At 42.7% G+C, this 17,626-nt stretch overlaps 1 protein-coding gene across 1 annotated transcript in view; it reads right to left on the minus strand.

The window, feature by feature from the left end:
- The window catches only part of LOC121000660 (cytoplasmic dynein 1 intermediate chain 1), a 382,322-nt gene that overhangs the window by 169,593 nt on the left and 195,103 nt on the right, over positions 1-17,626 (minus strand). The window contains exon 6 of the mRNA XM_040431238.1: positions 10,236-10,398. Coding sequence (XP_040287172.1) covers positions 10,236-10,398 — 163 coding nt within the window. The remainder of the gene's footprint in view (positions 1-10,235; positions 10,399-17,626) is intronic.

Raw genomic sequence — 17,626 nt, forward strand, 5'->3', positions numbered from 1 at the left:
AGAGGTACATCAAAGCTTATCAGCGGCAGCGGTAATAAGAACGCTCATTCATCAGCGGACAGTGACATTTCCTTTAAAGTAAAAAAATATATACTTTTTATAAAACACAGAGAAAATTAACATAAGGGATGTCATCTGTCAGGTTCAGTCTTCATCTGAAGATCTGAAAGAATTAGGTCAGACATTACTAGTAGAATGCCAAAGGTGGGGTATCGGTCAACCGTTCATCCCCTTCGTTATGGACACCAATGGACAGTGAATGCACTACTGCCTTTCTCCTCATTGAAGGCCCAAAACCTGAGGCTGCAGTATTAAATGTTTCTGATGACAATACAGCTTGGGCTTGTCCATCATGAAGGTGTCGGTGGGCTGTAGGCTGTAGTGATTTGTGTCCATAATGGTGGTGTCGGAAAAGAATGATGAGGATCCTGTGGAGATCCATAAGTGAGAGGTGACATCGTGATGTCCCCTAGCAAGGCCTGGAGAATGTCACCAATCAAGCAGATGAAAAACCCCTGGCCATACTTTGCATAGTCGGCAGGATTTTTCGGGATTTTGTAGATAACGACGACTCATGAAAAGTGGTCTTGGGGCTACTTTTGTTCTACCTGATGTTTTGGAGAAGTCCTGTGAGGAACAGATGGATACAGGTCAAGAGAGAACCCTTCCATAGGTGAAAGATGGTGGTGTTGGCCACCTCCCAGACATCTATTTCCATAGTTGACAATTTGAAGAGTGGAGTGGTGAGGACAGAACTCATTATACTGGAGCGAAGTGTAAGAAGAATAGGCAGGGGTGGACTGGCCTTTAAGTTCCCAGTCTGCCAAGGGGAATAGGTCCCCCCCTTAAAGAAAAAAGACTCTGAGTTGTACTTTAAAGGGATGATCAGAACCTACACCTTAATACTTTTGTATTAAAAATTTAGTATAGTCACAGAGTTATTCAGTGATATCTATCTGTATAGCACCACCTGCTGTTTGCACTTTTCCTAATTTCTCTGTCCACTTCAGTAACATCAATGAGGTGGTCGCATATGCTCAGTTACTTCCTTCAACTGCCACCAGATGTATCTTCTTTTAGAAGATATTGCAGTTGCAAGGAGAAAGCTGCACCAGAAAGGACAAGCCAAATCAGCTGTAAAAGGGAGAAAGGGAGAGAACTGCAGCAAAAAGAACACAATCCTGAGCTGTGATAGGGAGGGAGCTGCAGTAGAAAGGACATGCCCCTGAGCTGTTATAGGTGTCGGAGCCGGCTTAGGCATAGGTGACGCTGATACAGTTATGCACGTTTTGACGCTAGAATGCTACACCATAATGTTGGTACGAGAAGCAGACAGGAGCTGATAAGGGGGGTGGTTTGGTGCCATGGAGTTGAAGGCAGATTATTAGGACTGGGCTTGCCTATTGTGAGAATGTTGGTGGTCTGGAGAGTGGAGTGGACTTTCCCATTGTGGGAACGTTGGTGGTCTGAAGGTTAGAGTGGGCTTGTCTATTGTGGGAACCTTGGTGGTCTGAAGGTTGGAGTGGGCTTGTCTATTGTGAGAATGTTGGTGGTCTGGAGGCTGGAGAGGGCTTGTTCATCGTGAAAATGTTGGTGGGAAGCATGAGCTTGACCAACTTGGAAAAAAAAGTTGGACTGGAGGCCGGAGTGAGTGTAAAGATACCTGTGGAAACACTGTTCAGTGGGTCGCCTAGAGTGCTTTTAGGAGGCCCATAAGTGAGAACTGCCATCACTGCTTATTTTTCTTCATTTTTCTTCAGAATAAATTACTAATCTTCCACAGTTGTATGTAAGTAAAATGTTTTAGATGGAGAATGAATGGATAGATAAATAGATAGATAGGAGATAGATAGATAGGAGATAGATAGATAGATAGATAGATAGATAGGAGATAGATAGATAGATAATAGATAGATAGATAGATAGATAGATAGATAGATAGATAGATAGATAATAGATGATAGATAGATAGATAGATAGATAGATAGATAGATAGATAATAGATTGATAATAGATAGATAGATAGATAGATAGATAGATAGATAGATAGATAATAGATAGATAGATAGATACTGTAGATCAGGGATGCCCAACCTGTGGCATTCCAGCTGTTGCAGAACTACAACTCCCAGCAGGGGCGGACTGGGAACTTAAAGTGGACCTGGAAAAAATACTAAAAGTTTTGTAGTCGGGTCCAAATTGATGGAAGGCAGGACCAGCAATACCATATTGCGGCACATTATACAACCCCAACAGAGCCAAATACCACAGTCCTTCACAAAATACTGCGGCCAGCAGCGCAAAATACATCCCCAAAAACTTCCACTGGCCGGCTATGAGGAGGGCTCAGGTGGCCCCCGTGGTATCGTCCCACCCAGCATGCCAACACAACCTACAGCTATCAGCATACAGTATGGCCTGGTGGGAGTTGTAGTTTTACAAGAGCTGGAGAGACCCAGGTTGGGCATCCCTGATCTACAGTATCGATAGATAATGATAGATAGATAGATAGATAGATAGATAGATAGATAGATAGATAGATAGATAGATAATAGATAATAGATAGATAGATAATAGATAGATAGATAATAGATAGATAGATAATAGATAGATAGATAGATAGATAGATATGAGATAGATAGATAATAGATAATAGATAAACAATAGATAGATAGATGATAGATAGATAGATAGATAGATAATAGATAGATAGATAGATAATAGATAGATAATAGATAGATAGATAATAGATAAATAGATAGATAGATAATAGATGATAGATAGATAGATAGATAGATAATAGATAGATAATAGATAGATAGATAGATAGATAGATAGATAGATAATAGATAGATAGATAGATAGATAGATAGATAATAGATAGATAGATAATAGATAGATAGATAGATAGATAGATAATAGATAATAGATAGATAGATAGATATGAGATAGATGGATAATAGATAGATAGATAGATAGATAATAGATAGATAGATATATAGATAGATAATAGATAGATGATAGATAGATAGATGATAGATAGATAGATATTACACAGGTAATAGGTGCACAGATCGCCTCTTGGGTGTTCCCGTCGGGGAATATCTTAATATAAACTAATAATAATAAAAACAAAACCCTCTATGGAGGAACTCCGCTGAGATTTCCAGTCCTTCCTCCCCAGGAGAGGCGGCTCTCTCACCATTTCTCCCACATACTCCCCTCTGAATTATCCTTGTCTGACATCAATTATCGATTCATTTGGGAAATTAGAATAACAAACAATGATGAAGAAGGCTGGAAGGATTAGGAGGGTGGAAGGAGTTGAAGAAGAACTCCGCATCATTTTACCCTTTACACATAAGGGTGTGTGTATTATTGTAACTACGTCACTATGTCTAACTTGACTTACAGTACTCTATTCACATCCAAAGCAGCTCTCTCATTGCTGGTCTCAGGCTGAAGGGGCCCAGATGTGCCCATCTGCCACACACAAAGACGCCAGGGTTATAAATGGAAGGAGGTAGATGGGAACCCCGTGGCCCAGGAGCCTCCAGTTATTGCCCCCCTACCTTCCTATGGCTGATGCTCCGGCTGTAATGCGAATGTGGTTGCATTGTGCTATCTGAAACCAGCCTTAAAGGGTTTGTCCACACCTTCTATGTTACTAACGTGTCCACTCTCCCCGATCCAGCGCTGCATCAGCGTTTCCTGCCATTCGCCGCTGAAGCAAGTGATTGGCTGCATCCGTATATAGAAAAGTATATGCTGGGTAGGAGTAAAGGCTCCATAATGCACTTTCTCCGATCCAGCAGAGCAGGTGCATCATGGGAAGTTTTTAAATTATCTTAGGCTACTTTCACACTTGTGTTTTTGCTGGATCCGTCATGATAATACAGTCGTCTGCATCTGTTCTGAACGGATCTGGTTGTATTAACTCTAAAATAATAGCCAATACGGATCCGGCCCTAAATCCATTGTAAGTCAATGGGGGACGGATCCGTTTTCTTTTGTGTCCGAGAAAAAGGATCCGCACCAATAACTTACATTGTGTGTCCTGACTGGTCCGTCTTGCTCCGCCTTCCCATGACGGAAAGAAAACCGCAGCTTGCAGCAGTTTTCTGTCCGTCATTGGAACGCAACCAAATGGAACGGAATGCATTCTGGTGAACTCCCTTCCGTTCAGTTTTGTCCCCAAGCGTTTTCCTCCGGTATTGAGATCCTATGACGGATCTCAATACCGGAAAGGAGAAACGCGGATGTAAAAGTTGCCTTACATGGCAGCACTGTAGTATACCGTAATTAAAATAAACTTGGACAACCCTAATAACAGGATAGTAGATGAATATCCGATCGGTGGGGAACCCATAATGAGGGTCCTGAGTTCTCTGAAATGAATGGCGCGGTGGTCGAGCATCTGCACTGCCACTCCGGTCCTGATAGCTGAGCACATGCTTGACTACCTCTGGCAGTCCCATTGAGAAGGAGTGGAGCAGCAGAGGGGAATGGGGACCTCCATTCTTGTGCTGGACCCCAACTTTCAGATGCTTACAGCCTATCCTGTGTAGGTTTATGTTTCAGGACAATCCCTTTAAAGTGACCCCTTTAAACTGGCTGACCTGCTGCAGCTGAAGGCACTTGTGTTGGTCCCATGTTCATATGTGCCCGCATTGCTGAGAAAGATGATGCAATTAAACCCTTTAGGAGCAACGGGGGCGTTGCCGTTACACCTAGAGGCTCTGCTCTCTCTGCAACTGCCCCGCCCTCTCCACTCTGATAGGGCCACGCAGGGTAAAATGACCACACCTGGTCCTGTCAATCAAAGTAGAGAGAGCAGAGCCTCTAGGTGTAATGGCACCGCCCCCGTTGCTCCTAGAGGCTCATTTGCATATATTAAAACATCATTTTTCTCAGCAATGCGGGCACATAGGAACATGGGACCAACACAGATGCCTTCAGCTGCCAAGCGCACATGTAACAGGTCAGCCAGTGTCATAGGTATAAAACTGCTGACAGATGCCTTTTAAAGAGAGTCTGTAATCTCCACAATCGATGCATGCATACCAGCATTTAGGGTACATGCCAACCATATCTTTCACCATAGGCGGGGAAAATCTGTTTGGTGCACCTGGATGTCCATTCATTTTACCTATAGGTTTTGAAATAACAAGGTGGCGCTGGATGGCATTACTGGCGGAGTGATGGCGCACCAATTGGAGTGGCCGCACCCATGATGCACCGAAAACCGTATTTGCATAAGAATAAAAAGACGGATTTATCACGATTAGAGGACAGGGTTTTCACAAGAAAAGTACGTTTATTTTCCTGCGCACTTGCCCTACACGGCGGTATGCTTACTTTGAAACCGATTTTGGAGGTGACGGACTCCCTGTAATAGCAGAACCAAATGTATCTGCCTGTACGACCAGTCTACTTGGAGTTTATGGAAGCGCTCCTTCTAAATGATCACGTTCCCCTTTAATTCCATAGATTGGCAGTCTAGACCGTACCTATTTACAAGCACAGGCAAGAGGGATACAAGGGGGCCACATTTCTTGCTTGGAGCCTACGAATGTCGTAAGTGACGCCAAATGTGCTGTGCTGATGGCGGTTCTATAAATACAGCTGTCATCATCCATCACCGGGCCATGTTTTCACGTTGCTCCCCAGCGTCTGATGAATCACAAACGACAGAATGTGCTGGGAGCTGAAGCTCAAGCAGACATGACAAGACCTGGCGAGGATGCCAGAGGCTGCCCATGCTGGCACCCGTGTGCGTTAATGCATGGTCATAGTCGTAGGCGGCTGAAACGTGGGGGGGGGGGGGGGGGGGGGGGGCAGGACTCTAAGGAAATGTCCATAGAGAGATTATCAACGATAATTCCTGGTGCTAATTACTCATTTACAATAGCGCAACGGCTCCGAGCAACCAATCAGCAATCAGCAGCTATTTCCAATCAGAGTACAATGCGATGATTACACCACGTGAAGCCTGATGAATAGGACATGATTGTGTATCAGGAAGCATGAATGAAGGCCCCATGACTATTTAAAATATGGGAAAGTCCTGATGTCTGGGAGTCACGTGGGAGAGAAATGCTGGCATCAGATTGGTCCTGGCACTGCTTAGGTTCCTGGAGGGGAGTAGTAACCAAAAATAGACGTGAAATACGTAATGCTCCTGGCAATGACATCTTTGAGGCAAGTTATATCTAGACAAATGTAGGAACGTCCAAAATTCAGCCCAGATTAATTTCCAAATATATCTTTATAATGGTCAGAGCTCCAAATACCCATAGATACTCAAAGATCTAAAAGTATAAAGAGATACTCATAGATTAGAAAGAGCTAAATGATAAAATTCTGGCTACCTGAAGCCACCACTAGAGGGCGCTTAGGAGTCTACTGCATACTGTTTACTGAATACAACCTGGGGTACACTCCTCCGCTCCCCCTAGTGGTGGCTGGAGACAAAGCATTCGCTCTGCTCATCCTTATCCCTTGCAGCCACTTTATAAATGGTTTACATAATGCAATCCTGGGTTTTGGCTACAGTTCTTTTATTCTGTGGCAGCTGGTTTGGCATGGGTTAATGTGACATCAGATAATGGTGTGGGGATCAATGATGTAGTACATGTAGACCATGTAGCAGTCTGTTTTCCTAAATTGCGGATTATGTGATAATAACATACATGATGTCACCTCCCATTTAAAGGATATGCATACTTTTGCAACTCGTTCTTTTTTTCTTTTTCAAAAGCAACAAAAAGTTTCATCCAAAAAAAAAAAAAAAACCTGGGTAGTCTGATCCTGCAGTCATGTGTCACTTATTTTCATCTGCCTCTTCTTGTACTGCTGGTACAGATGGAGTAACACATGACAGCAGGATCAGACTACACAGGGTTTGTTTGCGGTCTGTTACCATAGAAACACGGTTTTGCTTAGGGGAAACTTGCAGAAAATGGTAGAAAACTTTGCAAGTTTTGAAAGAAATTATTGCAAAAGCGAGCACCCTTTAAGAGCGAGGTGAGGTCATAACTGCTCTTGTTACATAATACATTTCTCTGCTACAAAGCGTTTTATAATATTAATCAAAGTTCTGCACTTTGCAGGCGACAAACCTATCATTCATGTACGGTCAAGATGTTACTATGGAGCGTTATTGAGTGTAACTGGTTATTAATGGTTCTTACATATTTTTTATCATAACTGTATTTTTTTAAAATCTTTATTGTTTTTTTTACAAGTTAATTTTATTAAAGTATTTGTTGACTAATTAGCACAGGGCCGAGCAGTGATTTTTATGCCCCTGAAGGAGGAGGCAGGAATCCCTGTTGTGTCTGGACTATAAATCTAAAAACTAATTACCGTACTAAAAAAGCAAATCTCACTGGAGTTATTATAGATAATATCATTTAGTCACTGCTTATTAGAAATGTGGCAATAATGACGCTGAACTGAAGGAATGTGTAGAGAAGAGCAATTCCTGCTATTATTGAAAGCACTGATATACAGTACAGGTGAAACTCGAAAAATTAGAATATCGTGCAACATTCATTTATTTCAGTAATGCAACTTAAAAGTTGAAACTAATATACAAGATAGACTCATTACATGCAAAGCTAGATATTTCAAGCCTTTATTTGTTATAATTTGGATGATTATGGCTTACAGCTTATGAAACCCCAAAGTCACAATTTTGGGGTACACTTTGCTCAGGGGGTATGGAATAATTAGCTGACTAGAGTGTGACACTTTGAGCCTAGAATATTTAACCTTTTCACAAAATTCTAATTTTAAGATGCATTAATGACCTGTACAAACATTTCTATATGACATAAAAAAAAATTATAATGAAAATTTGCTTTCCTGAATATTGAAGAATATAATTACTATAATACTGCTCTAATGTACAAGAATATAACTACTATAATACTGCTCTAATGTACAAGAATATAACTACTATAATACTACTCCTATGTACAAGAATATAACTACTATAATACTGCTCCTATGTACAAGAATATAACTACTATAATGCTGCCTCCTATGTACAAGAATATAACTACTATAATGCTGCCTCCTATGTACAAGAATATAACTACTATAATACTGCTCCTATGTACAGGAATATAACTACTATAATACTGCCTCCTATGTACAAGAATATAACTACTATAATACTGCCTCCTATGTACAGGAATATAACTACTATAATACTACCTCCTATGTACAAGAATGTAACTACTATAATACTGCTCCTATGTACAAGAATATAACTACTATAATACTGCCTCCTATGTACAAGAATATAACTACTATAATACTGCCCCTATGTACAAGGATATAACTACTATAATACTGCTCCTATGTACAAGAATGTAACTACTATAATACTGCCCCCTATGTACAAGAATATAACTACTATAATACTGCTCCTATGTACAAGAATATAACTACTATAATACTGCTCCTATGTACAAGACTATAACTACTATAATACTGCCCCTATGTACAAGAATATAACTGCTATAATACGGCCCCTATGTACAAGAATATAACTGCTATAATACTGCCCCTATGTACAAGAATATAACTACTATAATACTGCTCCTATGTACAAGAATGTAACTACTATAATACTGCCTCCTTTGTATAAGAATATAACTACTATAATACTGCCTCCTATGTACAAGAATATAACTACTGTAATACTGCTTCTATGTACAAGAATATAATTACTATAATACTGTTCCTATGTACAAGAATGTAACTACTATAATACAGCCTCCTATGTACAAGAATATAACTACTATAATACTGCTCCTATGTACAAGAATATAACTGCTATAATACTTCTCCTATGTACAAGAATATAACTACTATAATACTGCTCCTATGTACAAGAATATAACTACTATAATACTGCTCCTATGTACAAGAATATAACTACTATAATACTGGTCCTATGTACAGGAATATAACTACTATAATACTGCTCCTATGTACAAGAATATAACTACTATAATACTGCTCCTATGTACAAGAATATAACTACTATAATACTGCTCCTATGTACAAGAATATAACTACTATAATACTGCTCCTATGTACAAGAATATAACTGCTATAATACTGCTCCTATGTACAAGAATATAACTACTATAATACTGCCTCCTATGTACAAGAATATAACTACTATAATACTGCTCCTATGTACAAGAATATAACTACTATAATACTGCTCCTATGTACAAGAATATAACTACTATAATACTGCTCCTATGTACAAGAATATAACTACTATAATACTGCTCCTCTGTACAAGAATATAACTACTATAATACTGCTGCTATGTACAAGAATATAACTACTATAATACTGCTTCCTATGTACAAGAATATAACTACTATAATACTGCTTCTATGTACAAGAATATAACTACTATAATACTTCTCCTATGTACAAGAATATTACTACTATAATACTGCCTCCTATGTACAAGAATATAACTACTATAATACTTCTCCTATGTACAAGAATATTACTACTATAATACTGCCTCCTATGTATAAGAATATAACTACTATAATACTGCCTCCTATGTACAAGAATATAACTACTGTAATACTACTCCTATGTACAGTAATATAACTATTTTAATACTGTTCCTATGTACAAGAATATAACTACTATAATACTGCCTCCTATGTACAAGAATATAACTACTGTAATACTGCTTCTATGTACAAGACTATAACTACTATAATACTGCCTCCTATGTACAAGAATATAACTACTGTAATACTACTCCTATGTACAGGAATATAACTACTATAATACTGTTCCTATGTACAAGAATATAACTACTATAATACTGCCTCCTATGTACAAGAATATAACTACTATAATACTGCTCCTATGTACAAGAATATAACTACTATAATACTGCTTCCTATGTACAATAATATAACTACTATAATACTGCTTCTATGTACAAGAATATAACTACTATAATACTGCCTCCTGTGTACAAGACTATAACTACTATAATACTGACTATATATATATAACTAATATACTACTGCCCAGTATAGCCAACACTGTTTGCAACTATCCACCCATCCAATAATCCAACCAACCAACTAAGCATTGATCATCCCTCCCATCCATTCAGTTACTATATCTTCACAATATTTATGATCATAGTGAACATATGGAAATATGAGACTAACCCTTCTTTATCTTCCAGGTCTCTTCCACTGTAGTCAAAGAATATATTACAATCTTCGGCCAGGGCTCTTTCAATGACACGAATTGTTCGATCAAAAAAGATCAAGAATTCCTCCGAGTGGACGGCTTGCTGCTTCTCTTCTTCAGTCAGTTCTCTGGGAGGAACTTTAATAAGAACATAGGAACATCAAATCATAAAAGGTAAATTATTAACTAGGGAGCACATTTATTAAGACTGGCCTTTTAGACTAAGCTGGCGGTGGATCCACCGGACTTTTGAATAGGTGCCGGCCTTATCATAACTTCGGCGGATCCACTGCCGCTTCTAAATGTAAGAAAGCTTCCTTGCTGTCTTACATTTAGACCTTTTTCTATGCCTGACACAGTTGTAAAAAATGGTAAATGAGATGGGTCTACCGGCCCCTCCCCTGCCCACGCCGCGCCCACTTTTTTAGACTTGGAGTGAGTGGAGAGAAGTCACAGATCAGCTTAATAAATAACCCCCTATGTTCGTAATGAAGAGGATGATGGAGAACATGAGCCCATGTGGGACAGAAATATAATGCACAATAACGATGGACCCTTCATATGTGTCACGGTGCGGTTCACCGTGATGTGTGTTACCGTGTAGGCTGGCTGCACATCCCCTTGCGTACTGGCTGCAGGTTTCTGTGTAGGCTAGTTGCTAGGGGCTGCGTGCTGGCTGCGATGTCTAGTGTGTACTCTGCCTGTGTACGTGTGTACCCCTTTGACTGTATCTGCATTTCTGTTCCTATATTCTGGTTCCGTGTTCCTGGTTGCCATGGGCAATGCTCCATACTGCAGGGTTCTGTTTCTCCCAGACCTGAAAGGGTTAATCTCCCTGTGTTGTTTCCTGGGGTGTGTCCTCCCAGGTGCCCTCATTAGGTAATCTTATCTTGCTGTGAGCTGGTTGCTGGGGGGTCAATGTTTGTGCTTTTGTCTGTAGGTCAGTTCTCTGCTCGGTTCTGTCTGTACTCCGTCTATGTGTTGGTTGTTGGGTGTTGTCCCCTTGCTGCTGATCCTAGGGGTCATTCTGTTCGCACTTCGGTGTGGTTTCACCTGATTCTGCATTTATGCCGTTTGTCACGTTTTCTGTGACCTGTTCAGTACTGTATGTGTAAGCCTAGCAGTGCTTAACTGCATCTTATTCTGTTCTGTTCCGTGTCCTGTCTGGCAGTTGTTTCTGCTTCTGATGTTTAGTTCATGTCAGTCTGGCAGTTCCTCCGGAAGGGGGTTCCTGGTTTCCCCGGAGGGGGAATTCCCGTGTTAGTGTATGCCCTTTTGCCTTCCGTGTGCATCTCTGCCTGGGGCCACTTGCTCTCTTTGCTTGCAGCGCAGGTAACTGCTCCCGTCTCTGCCCTACCTGTTGCTGGTATGTCTCTGCCTGTCTGTCTGTGGACTCTACTACTATTGGTATCTTCGTAGGTATCTCCCGGTCTGTCTGGACCAGCTGCCACTGACTCAGTTTACGCTCTGGAGTAGCCCCTGGCAACTACCTTGGCCCAAGCCTATCCTCAGCATCTGAGGCTCTAGTGAATAACAGGTGTTGCTTAGTCACGTCCCTCCAGAGTATTGCCAGTCAGTGGCGCAGTGGGTTCACACCCCTTGTTCCTTGTGTGTACTTTGAGTGCCTCTGTTCCGGTCATGAGACTGTTCTCTTTAATAAAGTTCAGTTCGATTTTCTGTTCTGATGTTCCTGCTTGCCTGACGTCTCGGAGGTCCTTCACGGGATCCCCGGCACTTGACAATATGGATGTAAATGTCTCATCTAATTCACTTCAGAATTCAGAGCTTAACACAAGGAAAATCATAGCCTTCCAAGTTTTTTTATGTTACCATCCAGATCAAAAACCATAATCTTTCTTAGCATAATGTGACAAACACTCTTGATTTCAACCAAAAATTAACCAGGAAGATACCTAACAGTGAAACCACTTTGAGGTGAAATTTCTCAAAAATCTCTCAAAATAGAGGTCCAACATACATAAAATAGTCTAGTTGGCCTAGATTGGGATTACATTTCTCAGGTGTGGCCTTTTGGACAGGTTTCTTTGCATTGTTTGTATACCCTAAAAACAATTAGTCAAGGTGTCAAGTCTAGAAATGGTTGGTAACAATCTTCCTGCAGGATCTCGAACCACCTTTGCTAGTTTCTCTCCCAAGACTAGGCACCAATTAAAAAACGTATCACCTACCAATTTGATAACTGGGACTCCCTCTCCACACGACCCAGAGAATTGGGTCCCCTTGTTCCTGCTTTGAGTGGAGCTGTGCATGTTGGTCTACTGCTCCACTCACTTCTTTGGGGCTGATGGAGAGCTGTCTGGAAAGACATGTGCACCAGTGGCGTCTCTAGCTTTCAAATTTTGAGGGGGCACACTGGGGGCCAAGACAAAAGTAGGGGGGGCAGCTTTAACAACGATACATTTACACAAGTATGCTTAGAAATGCTGCGATACTTTACCCAATACCTAAAACCGCAATGGGGAAGAAAAACCCCATTCACTCAGATTTCAATATGTCCTAGCTGTCTGGGGATCTGTGGATGACACTTATGGAGGGGGATCTGTGGATGACACATACCATTTATAGCATCTTATGCTATGTGTCATTCACAGATCCACCCCATATCAGTGTCATACCGGGATCCCTCTCCCTATAAGGCCCCATTCACACATCCGAAATTTGCGTAACGGAATTGCGTAACGGAATTGCGGACCCATTCATGTCTATAGAGCAGCATGACATGCTGCCGTATACGGAAATGCGGACCCGCACTTCCGGGTCCGCAATTCCGTTCCCGAAAAAAAATGCGGACCCGCACATTGCCACTGTTAGGGATGTCTGAATGGAGCCTAACAGTGTTATCCACAGAGTGGCACAGACCCCCCCCCCCCATAACCGTGTCATCTACAGATCCCCCTCCCTATAACAGTGTCATCTACAGATTCCCCCCCCCCCCCCCGTAACAGTGTCCTGACATCCACAGACCCCCGATCCCCCTCCCTATAACACTATAAGAGTATCATCCACAGATCCCTCCCCCCTATAACAGTGTAATGACTCATGACATCCACAGACCACAGATCACCCTCCCACCGCTCACATTGGAACATGATTTCTCTAAACGGTAAAGTAGTAAACACTGTAATCATCCAGGCTGCACTTTAAAGGGGTTCTGCACTTTCATTTAACTGATGATCTATCCTCTGGATAGATCATCAGCTTCTGATCGGCGGGGGTCAGACACCCGGTACCCCCGCCGATCAGCTGTTTGAGAAGGCACCGGCGCTCGAGCAGCACCGCGGCTTTCTCACTGTTTACCGCCGGCCCACTGACTGACATCACAACTAGTAGCAACTGGCCTGAGCGCGGCTAAGCTCTGTTCACTTGAATGGAGCATAGCCCCGCCCACGCTAGTTGATACTAGTCGTAACTCGTGACATCACTAGGCCGGCAGTAAACAGTGAGAAGGCTGCGGCGCTACTTGAGCGCCGGTGCCTTCTCAAGCAGCTGATCGGCGGGGGTCCTGGGTGTCTGACCCGGTACCCCCACCGATCAGAAGCTGATGATCTATCCAGAGTATAGATCATCAGTTAAATTAAAGTGCAGAACCCCTTTAACTTTTAAATCAGGAAGATTCAGGGGCAGCCGCCAGCCAGCTCTCCGCTCAGACTCAGTCTAATCTCTCTAGTTAGAATAGAAAGAGACTTAGTCAGTCCACTCAGTCACTAGTCACTACTTGTAAGTTGTACCTTATTATTATTAAGTTAACCTGCTACACACCGTCACCACTAGGTCAGGCTCAGTCAGTCTCAGTCCAGTCTGTTCGGTATCGGTAGGTTAGGGTAGGGTAGGGTAGGGCCACGCCACGCCACACACTGTCTGTCTCACAGTCTCTAGTCTGGGCCTGGCTGGCTTATAGGGCTTCTGTCACCCCACTAAAGTCATATATTTTTTTTGGGCAACTTAAATTCCTTATAATGCGATATATCAATATATAATGCTCTTACTCATTTTGGTCGGGCAGTTTCTTCAAAAAATTGACTTTTATAATATGTAAATTAGCTCTCTACCAGCAAGTAGGGCGGCTACTTGCTGGTAGCAGCCGCATCCTCCTTTCATAATGACGCCCCCTCCTCATGTTGATTGACAGGGCCAGTGAACGCGCTCGTCCTCTGGCTGGCCCTGTCTGCGTTCAAAATCTGGCGCCTGCGCCGTACCTGTCTTCAGTCGGTGCAGGCGCACTGAGAGGAGGACGCTCACTCGGCCGCTCCGTCCTCAATACGCCTGTGACGATGACGTCACATCTACACCCGGCGCAGGCGCACTGAGGAAGGAGGGGCCGAGCGAGCGTCCTCCTCTCAGTGCGCCTGCGCCGACTGAAGACAGGTACGGTGCAGGCGCCAGATTTTGAACGCAGACAGGGCCAGCCAGAGGACGAGCGCGTTCACTGGCCCAGTCAATCAACATGAGGAGGGGGCGTCTTTATGATAGGAGGATGCGGCTACTACCAGCAAGTAGCCGCCCTACTTGCTGGTAGAGATCTCATTTACATATTATAAAAGTCTGTTTTTTGAAGAAACTGCCCAACCAAAATGAGTAAGAGCATTATATATTGATATATCGCATTATAAGGAATTTAACTAAATGACTTTAGTGGGGTGACAGAAGCCCTTGAAGCAGCTGCTGCCAGTAGTTGAATGAATCAGAATCAGCTAGTCTCGACTAGCGGTGTGCCGATTTATGCACAGCACGGCCACTGAGTCTGACTTAACTGGTCAGGTCCTGGGGCCGGGGGCGGGGCTGGGGACGCGGTGCGACGGCGGTGGGTGGAGACTAGAGAGTGAGACCGCAATGGCACCAAGTCCGAGACTCAGTCAGATCAGATCATCAGATGTGAAGAAGATGTCCGGTAGGGCTGCCTAGTGCCTACGCAGTGCGCAGCAGCTCAGCACAGACCAACTAGTACCAAAATGAATGGGGGACATTTTAGTTGGGGGGGCACATGGGGGGGCACAGCTTGATGTAGGGGGGGCCGTGGCCCCCTCTGGCCCCCCCCCCCCTGGCGACGCCACTGATGTGCACTACTGCTCCATTTAGACAGGAAACTCAATGACCATTTGTTCTTGGGTGGCCTTATGTCATACTTTCCACAATCTGATCTTTACTATCTGTTGATAGATGATAAATCATCAATTTTTTAATAACCTCTTTAAGATGAGCTGCTATTTGCCAATTTTTCTGACTAATTGTTGGATTTTCCTGGTACCTCTATTTAGTTCCTTGTGCCTGATCTCTGTTACCTAACCATTGACTTGTTTTCTTATGCTCCTGCCTGGTCCGAACTACCCCATACCCAGTTGTACCTGACCTCTGGCTAGTTCAACTAGACTCCTGCCTGCTCCATACTACCACAAACCTGGTTCTGCTTGAACACCATGATCTGACCCCTGGCTTGCTCAATTAGGCTCCTATCTGCTCCATGGCATCCAATACCAAGTCCTACCGGAGCCCCATTACCTGACCTGTGGCTTGCCTGCTTAGGCTCCTATCTTCTCCATGCTACCCGATACCCAGTTCCTGCCTAATCCTTACCTGACCCCCTGGTGTTTTCACTTTCAGTCCTGTCTGTTCCACACTACCCGATTCCCTATGCCTAACCTCTATTCCCAGACCTCTAGTTTATTTGACTATATCCCCAGCTCATCGTAATACTCTCATTGGCACATTTTTACATTGACTATCTACTGTCCTTGCACCTATCAACCATATGTCCAACATATTCCCTTGTATCCAGGTATCACATGTACAAGACATTATCCAGGGAATCAAACAACAGACAAATTTAGGACACCAGTGCCTATTTTTCACCTGAGTACAACAGCCAAGAATTGTGGAAAAGGATCTCAGAGATCAAATGTTGTTACTTCTCTGGGAATTACAGAAATAGGTACAGGTGTAGTAGTGCCCTGGAGAAAGGGTACTTTGGACTATGGACATTTGTACCTATTGCTATTACGCAAAGCCATCAAACTCTTTAGTGAACTTGGAAAGGTTAACTTGCACTATGATTTATGCCGTTGTTTACACTTATACTGAATGTTATAAGTTTATTGTAATATACCTGTACCCTGTTCATTTCCACTGTTATTAGACTATATCTGTATATCAGAGCCAGTTATTATTAAGAAACTTTCGGCCTTTCCATCTATGCACTGAGAAGTTAGAAATCTTCCACAGTTACTATAAAGAACTATGCAACATTTTGGAGGGAGAAAGGACACACTGACCTTTTGACTGCCTGCTTTAGCTCTGTTGTTTATATCCGAAGACTTGTTTTTATCTGGAAAAACAGCTTAGTCATTCCCATAGACCTGTATTGAAACTCTATAAAAGTCTATGAAATTGCAACACTGTTCTGTTTAGGTTGTGTTTCTTCACATCAAAAATATTGCCACGATAACGATATTAAGAAATTTATCGTGATAACAATATATATCGCGATAAATGGCCATTTAGAAAAAAAAACCACTCAAAACATGTACTCGTCTTTCCTTGTTGCCCCCATACATTATAATGTCTCCTTCATGCCCCCATGCAGTAATATCTCTTAGTTGCCCACCAAGAACGGGGTCACCGTTCCCCCCAAATCTGATGGAGCGGCTGTGCCCCCTGGTGCTCCATTCATTCTCTATGGGAGTGCTGGAGATAGCAACCATCAGCTATCTTCACCGCTCCCACAGAAAATGGGACAGCCTAGCGGAAAACACTGATAAGTGGGTTGTCCAGAGTGTGCCCATCATAGGTGCACATTGTCAGGAAGGGCACCTTGGCATCATAAAGATGCCTTTCAGTCAAATAAAACATTGGGGGTTATTTACTAAAGACTGGCGCCTCCCATATGGGTCTTAGTCCCTACAGACTACAGCCATATTACCGCAGCCCCCAGAGCGCAGTGACTGTTCTCAGCCCCGGCCTCTCTGTGCAGCAGCCCCTAGAGTGCAGCGACTTTTCTCAGCCCCGGCCTCTCTGTGCAGCAGCCCCTAGAGTGCAGCGACTTTTCTCAGCCCCGGCCTCTCTATGCAGCAGCCCCCAGAGTGCAGCGACTGTTATCCAGCACCGGCCTCCTGGCTCTGGGGGTTTACAGCCACTAAATGCCATTTCTTTGTGACCTAAAGGACTTATACCCCCGTGACTACGGTTGTCACAATACCAAAATTTTGATTCAATTTCGGTCCAACAAAAAAGTAATGCAATACTCGATACCACGCAAAAGAAAAATGAAATTACAAAAAAAGTGTGCATTCCGCAATTTTTTGGAACTTGCGGCCCATAATAGAACAGTCCTATGCTATTTTTTAGGGGAGAA

Source organism: Bufo bufo, chromosome 5 (genome assembly GCF_905171765.1).
Source record: "Bufo bufo chromosome 5, aBufBuf1.1, whole genome shotgun sequence".
NCBI lineage: Eukaryota > Metazoa > Chordata > Amphibia > Anura > Bufonidae > Bufo > Bufo bufo.